At 38.1% G+C, this 14536-nt stretch overlaps 2 protein-coding genes across 2 annotated transcripts in view; one reads left to right on the forward strand and one right to left on the reverse strand.

The window, feature by feature from the left end:
- The window catches only part of LOC126805043 (peptidyl-prolyl cis-trans isomerase CYP65), a 309510-nt gene that overhangs the window by 148328 nt on the left and 146646 nt on the right, over window positions 1–14536 (forward strand). The gene's annotated exons all lie outside the window — the stretch shown is intronic.
- LOC126805042 (BTB/POZ domain-containing protein NPY4) lies at window positions 282–5088 on the reverse strand. Its single transcript, XM_050532134.1, has 6 exons — window positions 4948–5088; window positions 4743–4862; window positions 3519–4274; window positions 2804–2873; window positions 1260–2432; window positions 282–1061 (listed from the first exon to the last, which is right to left on the reverse strand). The coding sequence occupies exons 3-6, from the start codon at window positions 3578–3580 to the stop codon at window positions 489–491; spliced, it is 1878 nt and encodes a 625-aa protein (XP_050388091.1). The 5' UTR covers window positions 3581–4274; window positions 4743–4862; window positions 4948–5088; the 3' UTR covers window positions 282–488.

Below are 14536 nucleotides of genomic sequence, written 5' to 3' on the forward strand. Positions count from 1 at the left end.
ATGAAAATGTCGATCGATAATAGTTTTTTTTTTCAAAGAAGTGCTATATTTGGGTTGTAAGAGTGATGGTAAATTTTTCTGTTGTAAGTGTTATACATAAAACACTTGACACCCATAAGTTTGAGTGTGCGAGATTGCTTTGCTTAAACACTCAAACTTTACGAATTTTATAAATAAGTAGATCTATCTAATGTTCAATTATAGTCCGATATCCTTATACGAGATTTTAAGATCAAAATCTAAATGCTGTTAATACTAATAATCCACCAACATATATTTTGAGTACAAATCATTATAATGAACTCTTCTATTATTGAAGTTTCTTGTTTCTTTTGCTCAACAAATGATCTCTTCTGCTCAAAATCTCAGTGAAACATCAGCTAAAAGATGTTAGTCATCCTAATCTCCTCATATAGATGAGCACCATGATTTTACAAGTCAACAATGTATGCTTCCGATCTACTAATATGCATTCATGTCATGAGTAACTAAGATAATGAGCGCCTCCTACTCCTTGAATGAGATTTTGTTTCTTCATCATTAATAGAACTAGGACTCTCCGATGTATCTGAGCTGCTTTCACCATTCCTTTCTTTGTTTGACCAGAGCTTAGAGAATATCTTCTTTGACATAAGTAAGCCTTTCATTTTGTTGGCAGCAACCTTTTCAGACTGATTTTTAGCACCATGATGATCATTTCTATCATTGCCAACTCCCTCATTACCATCATCTAACCTTAGAGTAGAAATCTCCCCTTTTAAAGCTTTGATTTCCTCGGCGGTTGGCACAGCATCCCAGTCCTCTTCTGTGTTGGTTGTAGTGGATCTTGAGCTTCCATGAGACCCACCAGGGAGTAAGGCTCTGATGGATCCATGTAGATCAGGTGTACTGTTCCCACCAGCTGAAGCCCTAGCCTGTTCAAAGAAAAGAACCTGCACGATGACTCTCAAGGGTAGCCGTTCGTTTTGCACAGCATGTGTGCAGGCTTCTGCTGACAACTTCCTGCAGTCCATTAATTTGCATACTCTCTTCTTTTCGCTCTTGCTGATCCCCGGGTGTTCCTGCACCAACACAGTACATCAGAAATCAGTTCATTGCTTGTACGCTAAACTATGCTAATTTAATTAGTGATATATGAAAATTTCTTCTGTTGTTTTGAAGGTGACAAATGATTATTGGCAAAAGTAAGATTTATTCAGAGAGATGAATGAAACAAATTCATTTAGTTAGGTGTGTAATTAGAAGTGTCAGGAACAAACCTTTAAAAACATGTCAATGGCGCGGTAAACACCATCATGAGATGATCGTGGGTAGCTTGATACAATTTCGGCAAGACCTACAAACTTTGAAACCGGTAAGTTGGGATCACGTCCAATTTCAGCAAGGTAGCCATCAACTAGCTTCGCCACCTTCACCTTTGAAGTATCTGATAGGAACCTGGGGGTTTTGATCTCCTGGAATTCAGTTTCCAATGAAGGATCTGTTTGAGCACTTTTATCATGTGCCACAAACTCTTCAATTAGTCTGTGCACTATATCAACATCATAAATCAATTCTTCCTCAACTGGGGCTCGAATTAAAAGATCAGAAACTGTAGCCTGCTCAAGCTGCTGGCTAATTCTCCTCATCAGTTCACTTTTTTCTATTTCTCCACATTCTAACAAGATGGCTGCTTTTAACAGCTTAAGTAAGAAACTGCAAGGGACACTCCCTGTAGGAAGTAGGTAGATGACAGTCTCCACCAATGATCTATTCTTATTTACATCACCTCCCTGAATCATACCCTTGCTAATACCCGATAATCTTCTGATCGTATATGCATTCAAGGCTTCACCAATTACATCAGCAGAGATTTTTCCTTTGGTCTTGATTATTGTTATCACCCGCTTGTATAAATCAAGTTGAAGACCACAGAGGTCTTCTACCCACCAGTCTTTTGGAATCATCTGCTGTTTTTCCACACCATTCCACAGTGAATCTTTCCCATTTTCAGATGGCAGCTTTTTATGGTTATATGAATATGACCATTCTACCTTGGAAGTATCAATGGTAGCCTTGGATGCTATGGAGTCTAGGCAATGGCTGACCACCTTAAGTTCCTCAGCCCAGGGAAGAAGAGACCTTGTCGTCTGAAGAACAATTATTGAGTCTTTCCAGCTTCGGAAGATGCTAGAGTTGAGGAAAACTTCAACTTTGTAGACAAGGTTTCCTTTCTCAACAGTTTCATACATCTCAAGGTACTCTGCTGCACATCGAGTTGCAACCACATTGTATGCATTGAGAGTTACTGTCATACCATAACAGAACTTGGCACATATTTCAAAAGCGGCAGGGCCACCCGGAATATCATGGATGTGGATTTCATCACTGTTGTCATCATTTGTCGTTGCCACCAGTTTCTGCAGGCGTGCACTCTTGGACAAAAGTGGGAACTACAAAAACATCACAGCATATAAGTATGATATCTTTCGGACTCAAACGCACAAGATATGAGAATGAACAAGTACATAATGTATGAAGAGCTCATTGATTGAACAAAACTACTGTTGTTTATCAAAACAACATCACTTGAGTCCAAATCAAATGAAAGTTTGGCTTGTTAAGCAGATTGGGCCATTAACAAATGACATTGCAATAATTTGAACAGCCTTAACTTGAGGTGAAGTCAATATGTGATAGTAATTTCACTAATCAGGAGTTCTGGTATTGAAACACATTGATCCAATAATCTGGCTGGCTCCGTTATTAATACAGAAATATTAGAGCACCTACAATCTTGTTTAAGATCAAGAAGGTACCATACCTTATGCAAATAAAACTTGATATCTCCAACATTAATAGCAACGTCAGTCCCCAGCTCAGTTGCCACATACCTGGATAAGAAAATAATTTGCCAGGTATAAATATTTTGAAAGCTATGTACTTAATACGAGAAAAATATAGGTAAATAGAAAAAAACATAAATCAACTTATGGTAAAACAGAAAGTTCCTATAAATATCATGCAAATGTTCTTTCAGTTCTACTAGACTACCTAATTATAATTTTTTTAACTAAGAACAGAGATATGGGACGTATGAAACTTCCGTGGATGATAGGATTTTATCTCATAACAGTAACAAGGCTACCCAATCAGGACCCGTTGGTACTGATGGAGCATACATGAAAATCCAGATAATTTACATATAGTTCCACAAAATTAGCTTATCTGATTGCATGTTCACATAACATTAATGGAACTCAATTCATATATAGTTACCCCATTAGCTACACAGATCAAATCACGCTTATAAATGTAATGGATCTAACCATGCGCAGCATTACTTACAAGATTGGAATTGTAACCTAATTCAGAAAGTAGCCCTAACAATTGAATAATCTACAATTTAGGAACGTATCTCTCGAATAAAGGCATACATAAATCTCAAAGTGAAGAACAAAGAGGGACAATTGCAAAATAACTGATTTCTAGCAAAAGATAAAAACAAAAACAATTCATGAGCCTCTAACTAAACTTACCTAATATTATCCCCCTCTGACTTAAAGAAATCAGGTTTGGATCCAAGTTTCATGAACTTCATCTTAGCAAACAGTAGATCTCTTTTTCCTGCTCACAATTCTTGATATCACACCTAAACCTTCAAACGTTTGACCGTTGCCTCCAATCCGAAATCAGAATTCCCCAGAGAAAATGAAGAAACTCAAAATCAAGAACCAAGAATTGAACAGCTGATAGGAAGCTTAGATGCTTAAGGTTAAGAAAGAAAATAGATCTCAGAAAACTATGGTGTTTTTCCTAGTTGGACCGAATCTTCCCCACAAACTAAGGCTGAAGAAAGTAAAGAGTAAATGGTATCAAGATTTTCAACTAAGTGTTCACTTGAATGGAAAGAGACCAAAAGGAGGGAATTGCTTCCTAAATTGGTAACAGAAACCCAATGACCCCGGAGAAACAGGGCCAGCTCAGGAGACACAAGACATCACCAACAGACCATGCCATACATATACAATTCTCAAAGCCAGAAAACAAAGATAAAAATTAAAACCCTCAAGTTACTTAAAACTGACACCACCGCCCTCCCCTCATTTGTTTAAGCTCCTCATTCTAGATATCTGCCTCCTCCCCTCTTAGTTTTTACAACGGTCAAACACCGCCAAAACCTAAATCCCTTTTCTGGCCCACAACAAAGTTTCAGAAACCCAAAACCCACAAATTCACATTCCTTTACAACAATGTTCCTTTTCTATTCCTGGCCCTCTTTGAAGTTCCAACACCTGCAATTGGAAACAACAATTCTTGGTTAGAGTGGAACCATGCACCAACAAAGTAGACAAAAGCATCAGTCTTTGGGGTTCACAAGCTATCAAAACACCAACAAGTTTGTCTCAAACAACAAGTGGAAGTAAAAGATCAACATAATTAGAATATATACCCAAGCATATCTAATCTCTTTGTTCCCCAAAAACATAAAAAGTACTAAACTTTTCACCCAAATCAACTCATGCACAGTTGAACATGCAACAAAAATTGGCCAAATATACATTACCCTTTTGTCTTATGAGGCTTATGCACAACAACTGAGCAAAAACAGCAAATAATCAAAGCCCACCGTAATGAAGCAAGGCAGACCAAAACTGAGCAAAGATTTCAGAAACTAAATGATAGCAAGAGGACATAAATAGTGCTCTGAGTAAATTGATTGAATCCAGCTAAGAAAGGAAGAGTCTTTCAGAAAACCCCACCTTAAAAACTGATGGGGGGCAGTGGAATCGCTCTCCTTCTTCCCCTTTCCTTCACTTTGCTAAAGTACCAGGAATCAGAATCAGTTTCGCAACAAAACAAACACAATGTTCTTCACATTACTGCAGGAATGAGAGAGATAGAGTTATATATGGTTGAGAGAAGCAGAGAAGGAAAAAAGAGAGGCAACAAAGCCCAGAAAGAGACCAGCCATGGAAAGATGAGCTGTTTGGTTAAGTTTGACAGCCACCAGAGAAACACAAAATACAAAAAGCCAAGGGCTCTTCAGACTGTTCCCACTCTCGTCCTTTTGAATCAGCGCACCCCATCGATCGCAGCCCCCACCAGTTACATCATTTTCCGTTCCCAACACGTCAAAAATATGAATTTGTTTTTTTAGCAGAGGCCACTTTATTATTGTTTTGGCCATTTTTCTCTGATGATGATAGCTATTTGGCATCATAAAATGGTCAAAGAATGAGCATGTTTCCACTCACCACTAATAAGCATGCATGAGCATTGTGGTAAAAGGCATGTAAAGCATATTCTTTCCTTGTTTAGTGAAAGTTACTCTTGCTCCATATATAAAGTGAAAGTTCTTCACTGTGTACCAAAAGTTACCACTTACTATGTCCGTAAGAATTTTTTGGTGTAATCCTGGAACACAAAGGTTTTGCATCTACATAATTTTCATTACTACTAAATGCAAAAAGATAGAGCCCAAATTATGATTTTATGCTCTAGTTGGTTTAGGTTCACTTACATATAAAGTAATTTCAAATTTCTTGCTTCTACTATTATAATCAAGTTTAAATTGTTTAAGTTCTTTTCTACATTGTAGACTACGATATGTTGAACGTGCAATTTTGTTAATTTTTTCTAATGAAGTCAAATATGTCACTGAAACGAGTTAAAGTGAGTAAACTTTATAAGATGGCATGACTCATGACTATATGAATTTCTTATGTCATATTTGGAACCATTCCCTTATAATTTGGAATTCTTCAGGTTTCATACTGAGCTGTTATACTGTAGCTTGAATGCGTTTCACCATAGGGAAAAAAAAACAAAACTAATTCTTCGGATTTTATCTCAGCTGACACAAAATAGGCGTGCTAAGATCTTGTACGTGTAATAGTATATAATCCAATGCCCATAGCTTTATCTCTTTTTCCATCAGCAACACTGTCAGAATCCTTCATCCAAATGCAATGTGATCGACCACATTTCTGATGGAATATTGATGCCATTGCAGGTATTGCTGGTTCAATGAATCAAAAGCAAGACATAACATAACTCAGTTCTCTTGTATCCTGCAAACTCTGATAGGATTATCCAAATATTGTTTATTGTCTGGTCCAATCAAAACAGTGGACGTTTTTCTCTTCTTCTCTTTAGTGGAGAATACAAAAATGGTGATCACCAGAAAGGTTTTCACCCTTATCCTCTTCTTTTATTCCCTCCACCCACAATCACATGCAGTGCTCCAATTCCACTCTCTCCAAGAACCCTAAATTTTATTCAATCCCAAATGGGGTTTTATCATATTCTCATTGCTACACATCCCAACAGTAATGCTCATTTAGTTTATTAGCAATGTAGTATTGCTCTGCATCAAAAGAGAATCTAGTAACCTGCACATGAGATTTTCTGTAATATTTTGTTTAGCAACTTTATGATCAATGAAAATCTACATATGCAAGATGGGAATGAGATTGGATTCCTTGAAGAAATATCTGGACTCTCTTAGCTAGAACTGAGGCAAATTTCACCCACAATCTCTGAAGATCTATTCCCATGAGAATTGGTCGGACTGTGACAAGCAATGGTTTAGTCAAAAGGATGTCCATCTTCCTTATCCCAAATGGCTCATTTGCACTGCATGGTTTAGGCACCCATGATTTAGGTCTCTTGCAATCTATATTGGACTTTTGGAATTTCAATGGAACATAGACCACATAGTTATAGAGATGTGCCCACAACAAGAAGATATTGGGGGGGGGGGGGGGGGGGGGGGGAGGGAACCATTGTGGGATTTGTGGATGCCAATTGTACTTTCAATTGGCCTAATGTGAACTGCGTGAGACTCATTCCATGTGATCTTGCTCTATCTCTAATTCTTTCTTTCTTGATGAACTTTCCTCTAGCATAATGGAAAGCTCCCTTGTTTCAGGCAATGGACCACTTTCCCTAACCCTAGGGCTCTTTGTTTAGGTTCAATAATGCACAGTTATGAATTAGTAATGAGTTGAAGCAGAGTTGCTGAGAAATTTAAGGAAGGCAATGTGCCTAGTTATGAGTTAAAGATCCAACTTCATATAGTACTTTTCGATGAATCATGTATTGTGACTATGATATACACCTAGTAAGATGTTTCGCAGATTTCATAACAATGAAGGTTTTCTCTTTAGAAGGTGAAAATAATACCGGCCATGCATAAAGTATAGAGAAAATAAAACTTGCTCTTTATTCCATATCATTTGGTCTTTCAGCTTCACTCCAGTTTGCTTTTCTTTTCCAATCAAAAACCGGAATTCCCGAACCAAACGCGGCTTTACGCAAGTTCCCTTCCAAATCAAAGCAACCAAATCAAAAACTTTGGTTAAAGCAAAACATGACACTGAATAACTCATGAGAGCCACTAAATTATATTGCAGACAACATAATGCAGAAGAAAGCTTTATGAACTAAGGTACTTATAGCTGGGCACATGGCTAAATATTCTCATATCAATTAGCGTTAATGGCATCAGAAACTTAATTATATCCATGTCCTTATAATACTGTGAAAGATGAACTGAAGAACATGGACTAATTATGATAGTCGGCTTAGCTTGAACTGGAAAACCTTCCTGCAGGCCGCAGCCATTCTATATGAATATGATACTCAGAGCTACTCAGTGATCTGAGTTCTGATGCTGGAAACTTTATCAAAGTTTGATTTTTCATTGCAATGCGGTTCCATGAAGCCGTCCTAAGTCTGGCACTTTATTCTTAGGTAGGTCATAAATCACATCTGTCAAGATTAGACAACATTCAATATGCACTTAGATAACGAAAAGCTGAAGTTGCTTGCCAACTAGGTCTTGCCCTAAAAAAGTTGAATCTGGAATCTTTCTCTATCCCCATTTTGTGCATGTCTAAAGCATTAGGTTAGGATCGTGTGTTTCATTGATCGAACCACAACATTGAATCCATGAGTGTTCAATGGAATTCACCAAAATTATGTGATCGACAACTCTCTTTAGCGATGTGAAGTTTATTTCATATGAAACATGTCACATTGGTTTCATTTGTTTTATATGCAAGGTTTATAGCAGTTTGAGAAGTTTAGGTACGGGAACAAGAAAAATGAACATTGAGATATTGACGAAAACTATATTTATCCAAAACCATAAATTTAGTTAAGTCTTAATTATCACCAAATAATTGAACACTGAGAATTTCTAAGTTCTCCGATAAATTCAAGATAACATATTCTACCTAAGAAACTGAGCTCTTGGACATATATGTGATGAAATGTGATCAATTCTTAATCTGCGCCTAAATTTTTTTTCTATAAAAATTAATTTTATTATTGTTGTAGGAGAATTATTATCCGTAATCTTCCGGTCTATGTTGTAATCATTAGTATAAGTTAGTCTAGATAAAAAATGATATTTAATCTTTTATTCTACGAGATACTCAATGTAATGTTTATATAAGGTCTCCTTATCAATGAATAAAGATGATGATTTTCCCTATTATGATATGTATTACATTCTTCTGTAACACATTATCAACTTGTAGTTCTAATCCTATGCTTGATAGCCAAGAACCCTAATTTATGAAAGAAAAACAATCCTTTTGTCATGAAAATAATTCGACAGAAAAAGACGCAAAATTCCTTTTGTCATGAAAAATTCGGCAAAAGATGACTGAAAAAATGCAATAAAGACGAAAAAAATAGAAAATCGGGACTTCAACTAGGCACCTAGATTTCTGATCTGGGCACCCATCTCCATCTCTGATCTGCCTTGATCAGACCTCCCATCCCAGATCGCGTTTTCCTTTTCACCAACGAAGCCTTGCGCTCCTTGCTACGACTGACGTCAGTTCGAAGGCTTTGGCATCCAAGCATCGACACCTCCGTCGCCCAGGCCAAATCCACCCAACGGCCACAACGATTCACGCTGCCCTAAGGTCGGGGCCTCCGCTTTGTTCTGGGTTTCAACTCGGATGTGACCCAAATTCTAGTGTCTTTTGATCAAGACCCGATGCGATTCCGGTGAATCCGCTTACCGCAACCTTGCCGGAACTCTTGGCCATACCTCAAATGCTCGCAGATGCAGCAACGATTCCGACTGGCTCGGTTGAAAGGAGGGAATTTACCCTTATGGTAAAACAGTGAAAAAGACATAACAGAAATTTTTTTAATCTCCAGTTAAAAATCTTTTACATGATGATAAAACAGATTGTTACTACCGTAATTCTTCATTTATTTTTACTATTTCTCTATGTGATGAATTTAAACTCACCATATGTTTTCATTTTGGTGAAATTTATCACATTACGATACAAAATCGAATGAGGAGAGTCAATTCGCGACGCATTCGTGGATTCAAGTATGACTATGGAATTAAGTAAGAGCAACTATTACGTTGTTTATTTGGCAAACAATAAAGTATGTTTTTAATCAACGTTGTTGCTTTCATGCAATTTAAATTCTTCTGAATTTTATTTTTCATCAGGACTTTCCACCTCCCTTTCCTTTTCAACCCAATTCTTTCGCTTCTCAGGTGGTATACATGGATATGATTCCCCTGGTACTGAGTTTTAGGAGCGGCTGGGAGTGCCGCTATTACTATATGTAGACATTGTGTGTAGCTACAAGTTTGAAAAAAATGGGACAAACATCGGTTAGTGACAGAAATTGTCGCTTATACCATTAGTTTGTGACATAAATTCTCATGTATATCATTGTGACGGAATTTGTCACGGTTTATTAAATCAGATTTTGATACTAATGAATCTTCCCTCTTGTTGACTGCAACATGCGCCTGAAATTTAGCCTATTCATGTTGGATGTGTTTATGCACCTAGTCCAGTTTAATTTCTTTTGATGCAACATCGTTTCATTGAAAGACAGAAACATTATAGTCAAAATATACAAGAGCGAGATATGAGAAGTTCTTGAAACAAGACACTCATTATATGGAAGAACATGAGTATATTTTCTCACTATTACAGATTTCAAAGCATTTATACATTATAGTTATAAAATAAAAAGAATGAAGTATAAACTTTGGTTAATAGTCTAAATGACTACATATCCATCTATTCCCAAGTTTCTATGACTAATGTTACTTAGTCAATGCATTTTTAAATTGGTTCATGGTCAAGATCACAATCCAATTGTTGGCTATAAAATTCTCATGTAGTTCAAGTAAGCGAATATACGAGAATATTTCGATGCATTTATGGTTTCATTACCAAAAGCAATATGTTACTGCAATGTAACACATTACATACTACATGACACTACGTACACACGGTTTTAATTGTGGCATAAGTCAGGCTTACACTATCTTTGTGTGGTGCAATGCACACTTATATGAACTTTGATGTTGTTATTATACATTTGTTTCGGTTCTCCATAATCTTTGGCGGATTAGGTCATCATATATTGATTTTGATCAACACTTTGCAAACTAGCATTGCAAAACGCCGAAGGACTCCAAGCCATGAGTGTTTGCTCTCGGCTTTATTTTGAACCGACAATGCTTGTTGTAGCATTTATGCCTCATTGGCATGATTGCCTTGATTGATGTTTTGCTATGACATGTTTCCACCTTGTTTTAGTGATGATTTGTAGTGTTACACACCATGTAATGCACTTTATATCCCACTGTTTCAAAATATGGAGTTGTTTTTCACAAAGTTCGAATTGAACTAACGCTCATACAAGATTAGGGGAGTGGCAAACTATAACAGGTTCGCGAGTTACAGTCTTGGCAATTACGCTAAGATGTTTCATCCACCGCACGATTTTACCCCTAATGGCATCAAATATTGGCCAAGCTCTTGTCTCGGCCCCTAGGCATCCAGTAGCCCCCCCGGGGCCCACTGCAGCCCTCCTATGAGGCCCCCGCAGCCCCCATGCTGGCCCCCCGCATGGCCTCGGCAGCCTCCCCGCACAACATCCTCACGAACTCTTAGCCTTTTTTACTCTATTTTTTTTACGATGGCAACCCTTTTTGGGTATGCCTAGGCAAAACTGATTCGTGTAATTGGATCTATGGTGTATATGCATGATATTTGCATGTCAAAATCACTCGTAAATGACGTTTGATGGTCTAAAACCCTTAAGTAATGTTACACGGCCATTTGAGACTATATTAGTGCACTTGCCGAGCTTTATATTGTGATATTTATATGTCTTGAGCTAAGACTACTTGTCTCTATATTTTTGTTTATGAATATGTTAAACAGACGTTGAGTGCATAGCTAAATGAAAGTTATTAATGAATTTAGTTTTTAATCAATTGTGACTAGGATGACTTGTAATACCCCGAATTTTCGAGTGAAATTCGTAGAGTTTCTTGTAAATTATTAAGCTTGGTAATTCAAATAAAATCGCATTTTTACGCATTTTCATCAATGTCTTTGCAAATGAAACTGATTTAGGAAATCAAGGTTGAAAAACATTACATTTTCAGTGGCTCAAAAGTCGACTTTTATTTCGTCGTTCATCTTCGAAAACTTCCTTCACGGAAGTTGTAGAGCTCGTCAATACGAGTTCGTGGACATGCGGTACAACATAATCGGATGTCGTATGTGAAAATTGTTAGCAATGGAAGTTTGGTTTCCGATTTTGGAAGGCTATAAAAGGACATTTTTGGAAACTTTCTAAAAATCAGAAATTTTCCCCCAACTTCTCTCTCTTCTCCCCGACCCCCATTTTCTTGCTGAGCTTCTCCTCTAGCGATCTCTCTCCTCCGGCCGCCGTTCAGATCGCACGGTCGAGCCAAGTGGACCCGTGGTAGCGGCGATCCACCCCGCGTTGTGTCACAGTCGCCACCGAGGGAGCACTACTGCAGCACCGGATCCACCCCTTACCGTGTCGCAGTCGCCACCAAGGGAGCACTGCTGCAGCACCGACAAACTGGACGTCGCCGACGACGCTGGGGCTTAAGGCTGTGATGGCAAGTCCTCCCTTCTCATCCTAGACACGAATCCACCGGCGGTGAAGCTCGAATCGAGCCATTTTGTCTCCGATCTTCAATCCCCGATTCAAGATCTTGTGGCGGCGATTCCGGCGGTCTCCGACCGACTTGGGGCGAACTAAAGGTATGGTTACGATCTACTCCTCATGATTTTCATCTTTAATGTTGGATGTTTGTTGATTTGATGAAGTTTGGGCAGAGGTGATGGTGGTACGCGTGCCGTCGTCTAGGGCGGCGCGTGGGAGCAAGTGAGGGTGGTAGGGACTAAGTAATAGGCCTAGGACGGTGTAGGAAGGAAATGACGGGGTTTTGGGGGCTGCGTATGAGGTCACGTGCGGCTGTTTAGGCGGCGCGTGAGCCCCACGCGCGACTACTATGGGTGGCGCGTGAACGCCACGCGCAGCCGTCTGCGTCGGCGTGTGAACAGTGTTGTCGGATCAGTGTTTTCATGAACAATGTTTTTACTGTAATTAATAATCACATGTTGGTTTACGGGTCGTTTTCTAAACACTTTGTGATGCTATTAGGTGACTGACGAAACTAGTGAGGGAATCGCTCTCGGTGTCGTGGAAGTTGCACGCATGAAATAAGGTGAGTAAATCTCACTATGACAAGTCTACCCTTGGTGGTGACTCATATTTTTGATTTCTTAAAAAGAGTGAACTGTGATATTTATATAATATAGTGGGTTGTTTATATGTACGAAAATGGTAAATACGATACATATATATGAGTTGTTGTATTATATAATGTTACGGTTTCTATTTAAATTATGAGATTGTATTGTTTTCGATTAATTGTTGTGGATGAGACCGGAAGGGAGATAACGTACCTTCCGGTATAATGGATTATTGGAGTGACTATATATATATATATATATATATATATATATTGCTGTGCAAAAGTCGCTTGGTTGTAATACAATAACATGTGAAGATTGTTATATTGTACGTGGTTTTAACATTGAGTCTTGTTAAAACGTTTTCTGGTCTTCGGATGTTGTTGGCATTAAATCGGAACCAAGCCTTTACCGGGTGTCGGTTACAATCAGTTATAGCTCTAATATGTCTACCGATGTACTGCATGAGGGGTAACAGATGAGTTGTCTGGGTCTTATGAGCACCCCTCTTTTAAAATGATATTGGGTAACAGATGGATTGCCCAGTGTCTCATGAGTACACATATTTTTAAATAATATTGGGTAACCAGATGGGTTGTCCAGTGTTTCATGAGTACATGTGTCTTGAAATGTTATATGTTATTTTTCCTTTGTATGTGATGTATGTTGTTATAATGTTGGTTTACTCATACGGGCTGCAAAATTTATCGGGTTTGTGTTTACAGTCACGGTGCACCAAATCTATGGTGTAGGGGATAGTCCTACAAGTGGGGATTAGCAGGCTCAGAGAACTACTTGAGGGATTATTGAGGGTCTCATTCTTTCTGTTTGTGGGTTTGTGGTGAGGATTAAGTGAATGTTACATTTCCAATTGTTTTAATACTCCAGTGTATAAACTGGTAATGTATTATTCAAGTCAATTGAGTCGTACTGTGAACTCAGTTTCGATACACTATTGTTGTAAGATGATTTCATTATATTTGAGATTGTTTTAGAGTTATCATGGTTTCGAATTTGAATTTTTATCATTCGAAATTTAGTGACTGTAACATGACTAGATCATCAGAAAAGAATCAAAGAATGGTTTAGTGATAGTTTATATGTCTTATGGCGTTATGATTCAAGTCACATGCTTTTATGCATCAAGAGAGTAATTGAACCTATGAAATGGTTTTTGTCATAATAGTTGTCTACGTTGATGAATTAACAACGGAACCATGAAATTGGTGAAACGATAAGCTACTTGAATGCAATACGTATGCCAACGTGTATCACCTAGAAACTCATTGTGAAAGAAGTTCTTATGTATTTCTTCTAATGAGGAGCACATCTCATGATTCGATATAGTGTGAATTGGGAATAATGAAACGGTGACTCACATAGGCTATTTATTTTGAGCAAAAATGTTATACGGATCAATATAATTCCTCCAAAGTAATGGAGACGTAATCTATGCGTTAACAAGTGCACAACCCCCTCTATGATCCTTCATTGACTATGCTCAATCTCCAAGCCTATTCTTTAGCAAAGTTTAGGAGTGTCATACACCCTCCTACGCTAAAGAAAAAGAGAAAGAGACATAACATGGAAGCCGAAATTGGCTTATCATGATTCACTTTGAGGATAAAATATGTTGTAGTGATACATATATCATGGTTAAACTCAAACCATAACACTTAGATGTTATGGAGCACCCAAAACAATGACAAAAAGTTAAAAAAAAAACCTATAATTTCAGGATTTAAAAATTGCGAACTTGTCATTAAGAGGACTGGTTCACCTACTTTTAGGTGGGCTATTGGGATGCTACTTGCGGCCACTGATTCCTAACATCCAAGGCTACATAGTTACAAAATTTGAGCTCATTTAGAGACCTGGATAGTGAACCGCTCGACACAAGTGGTCACTGACCACCGGCAAGTATTCTGGTCGATTCAGTACCTTTCTGACCGGTTCGGTGCCTTTCCGACTAG

The sequence above is a fragment of the Argentina anserina genome, chromosome 1 (assembly GCF_933775445.1).
Source record: "Argentina anserina chromosome 1, drPotAnse1.1, whole genome shotgun sequence".
Classification (NCBI taxonomy): domain Eukaryota; kingdom Viridiplantae; phylum Streptophyta; class Magnoliopsida; order Rosales; family Rosaceae; genus Argentina; species Argentina anserina.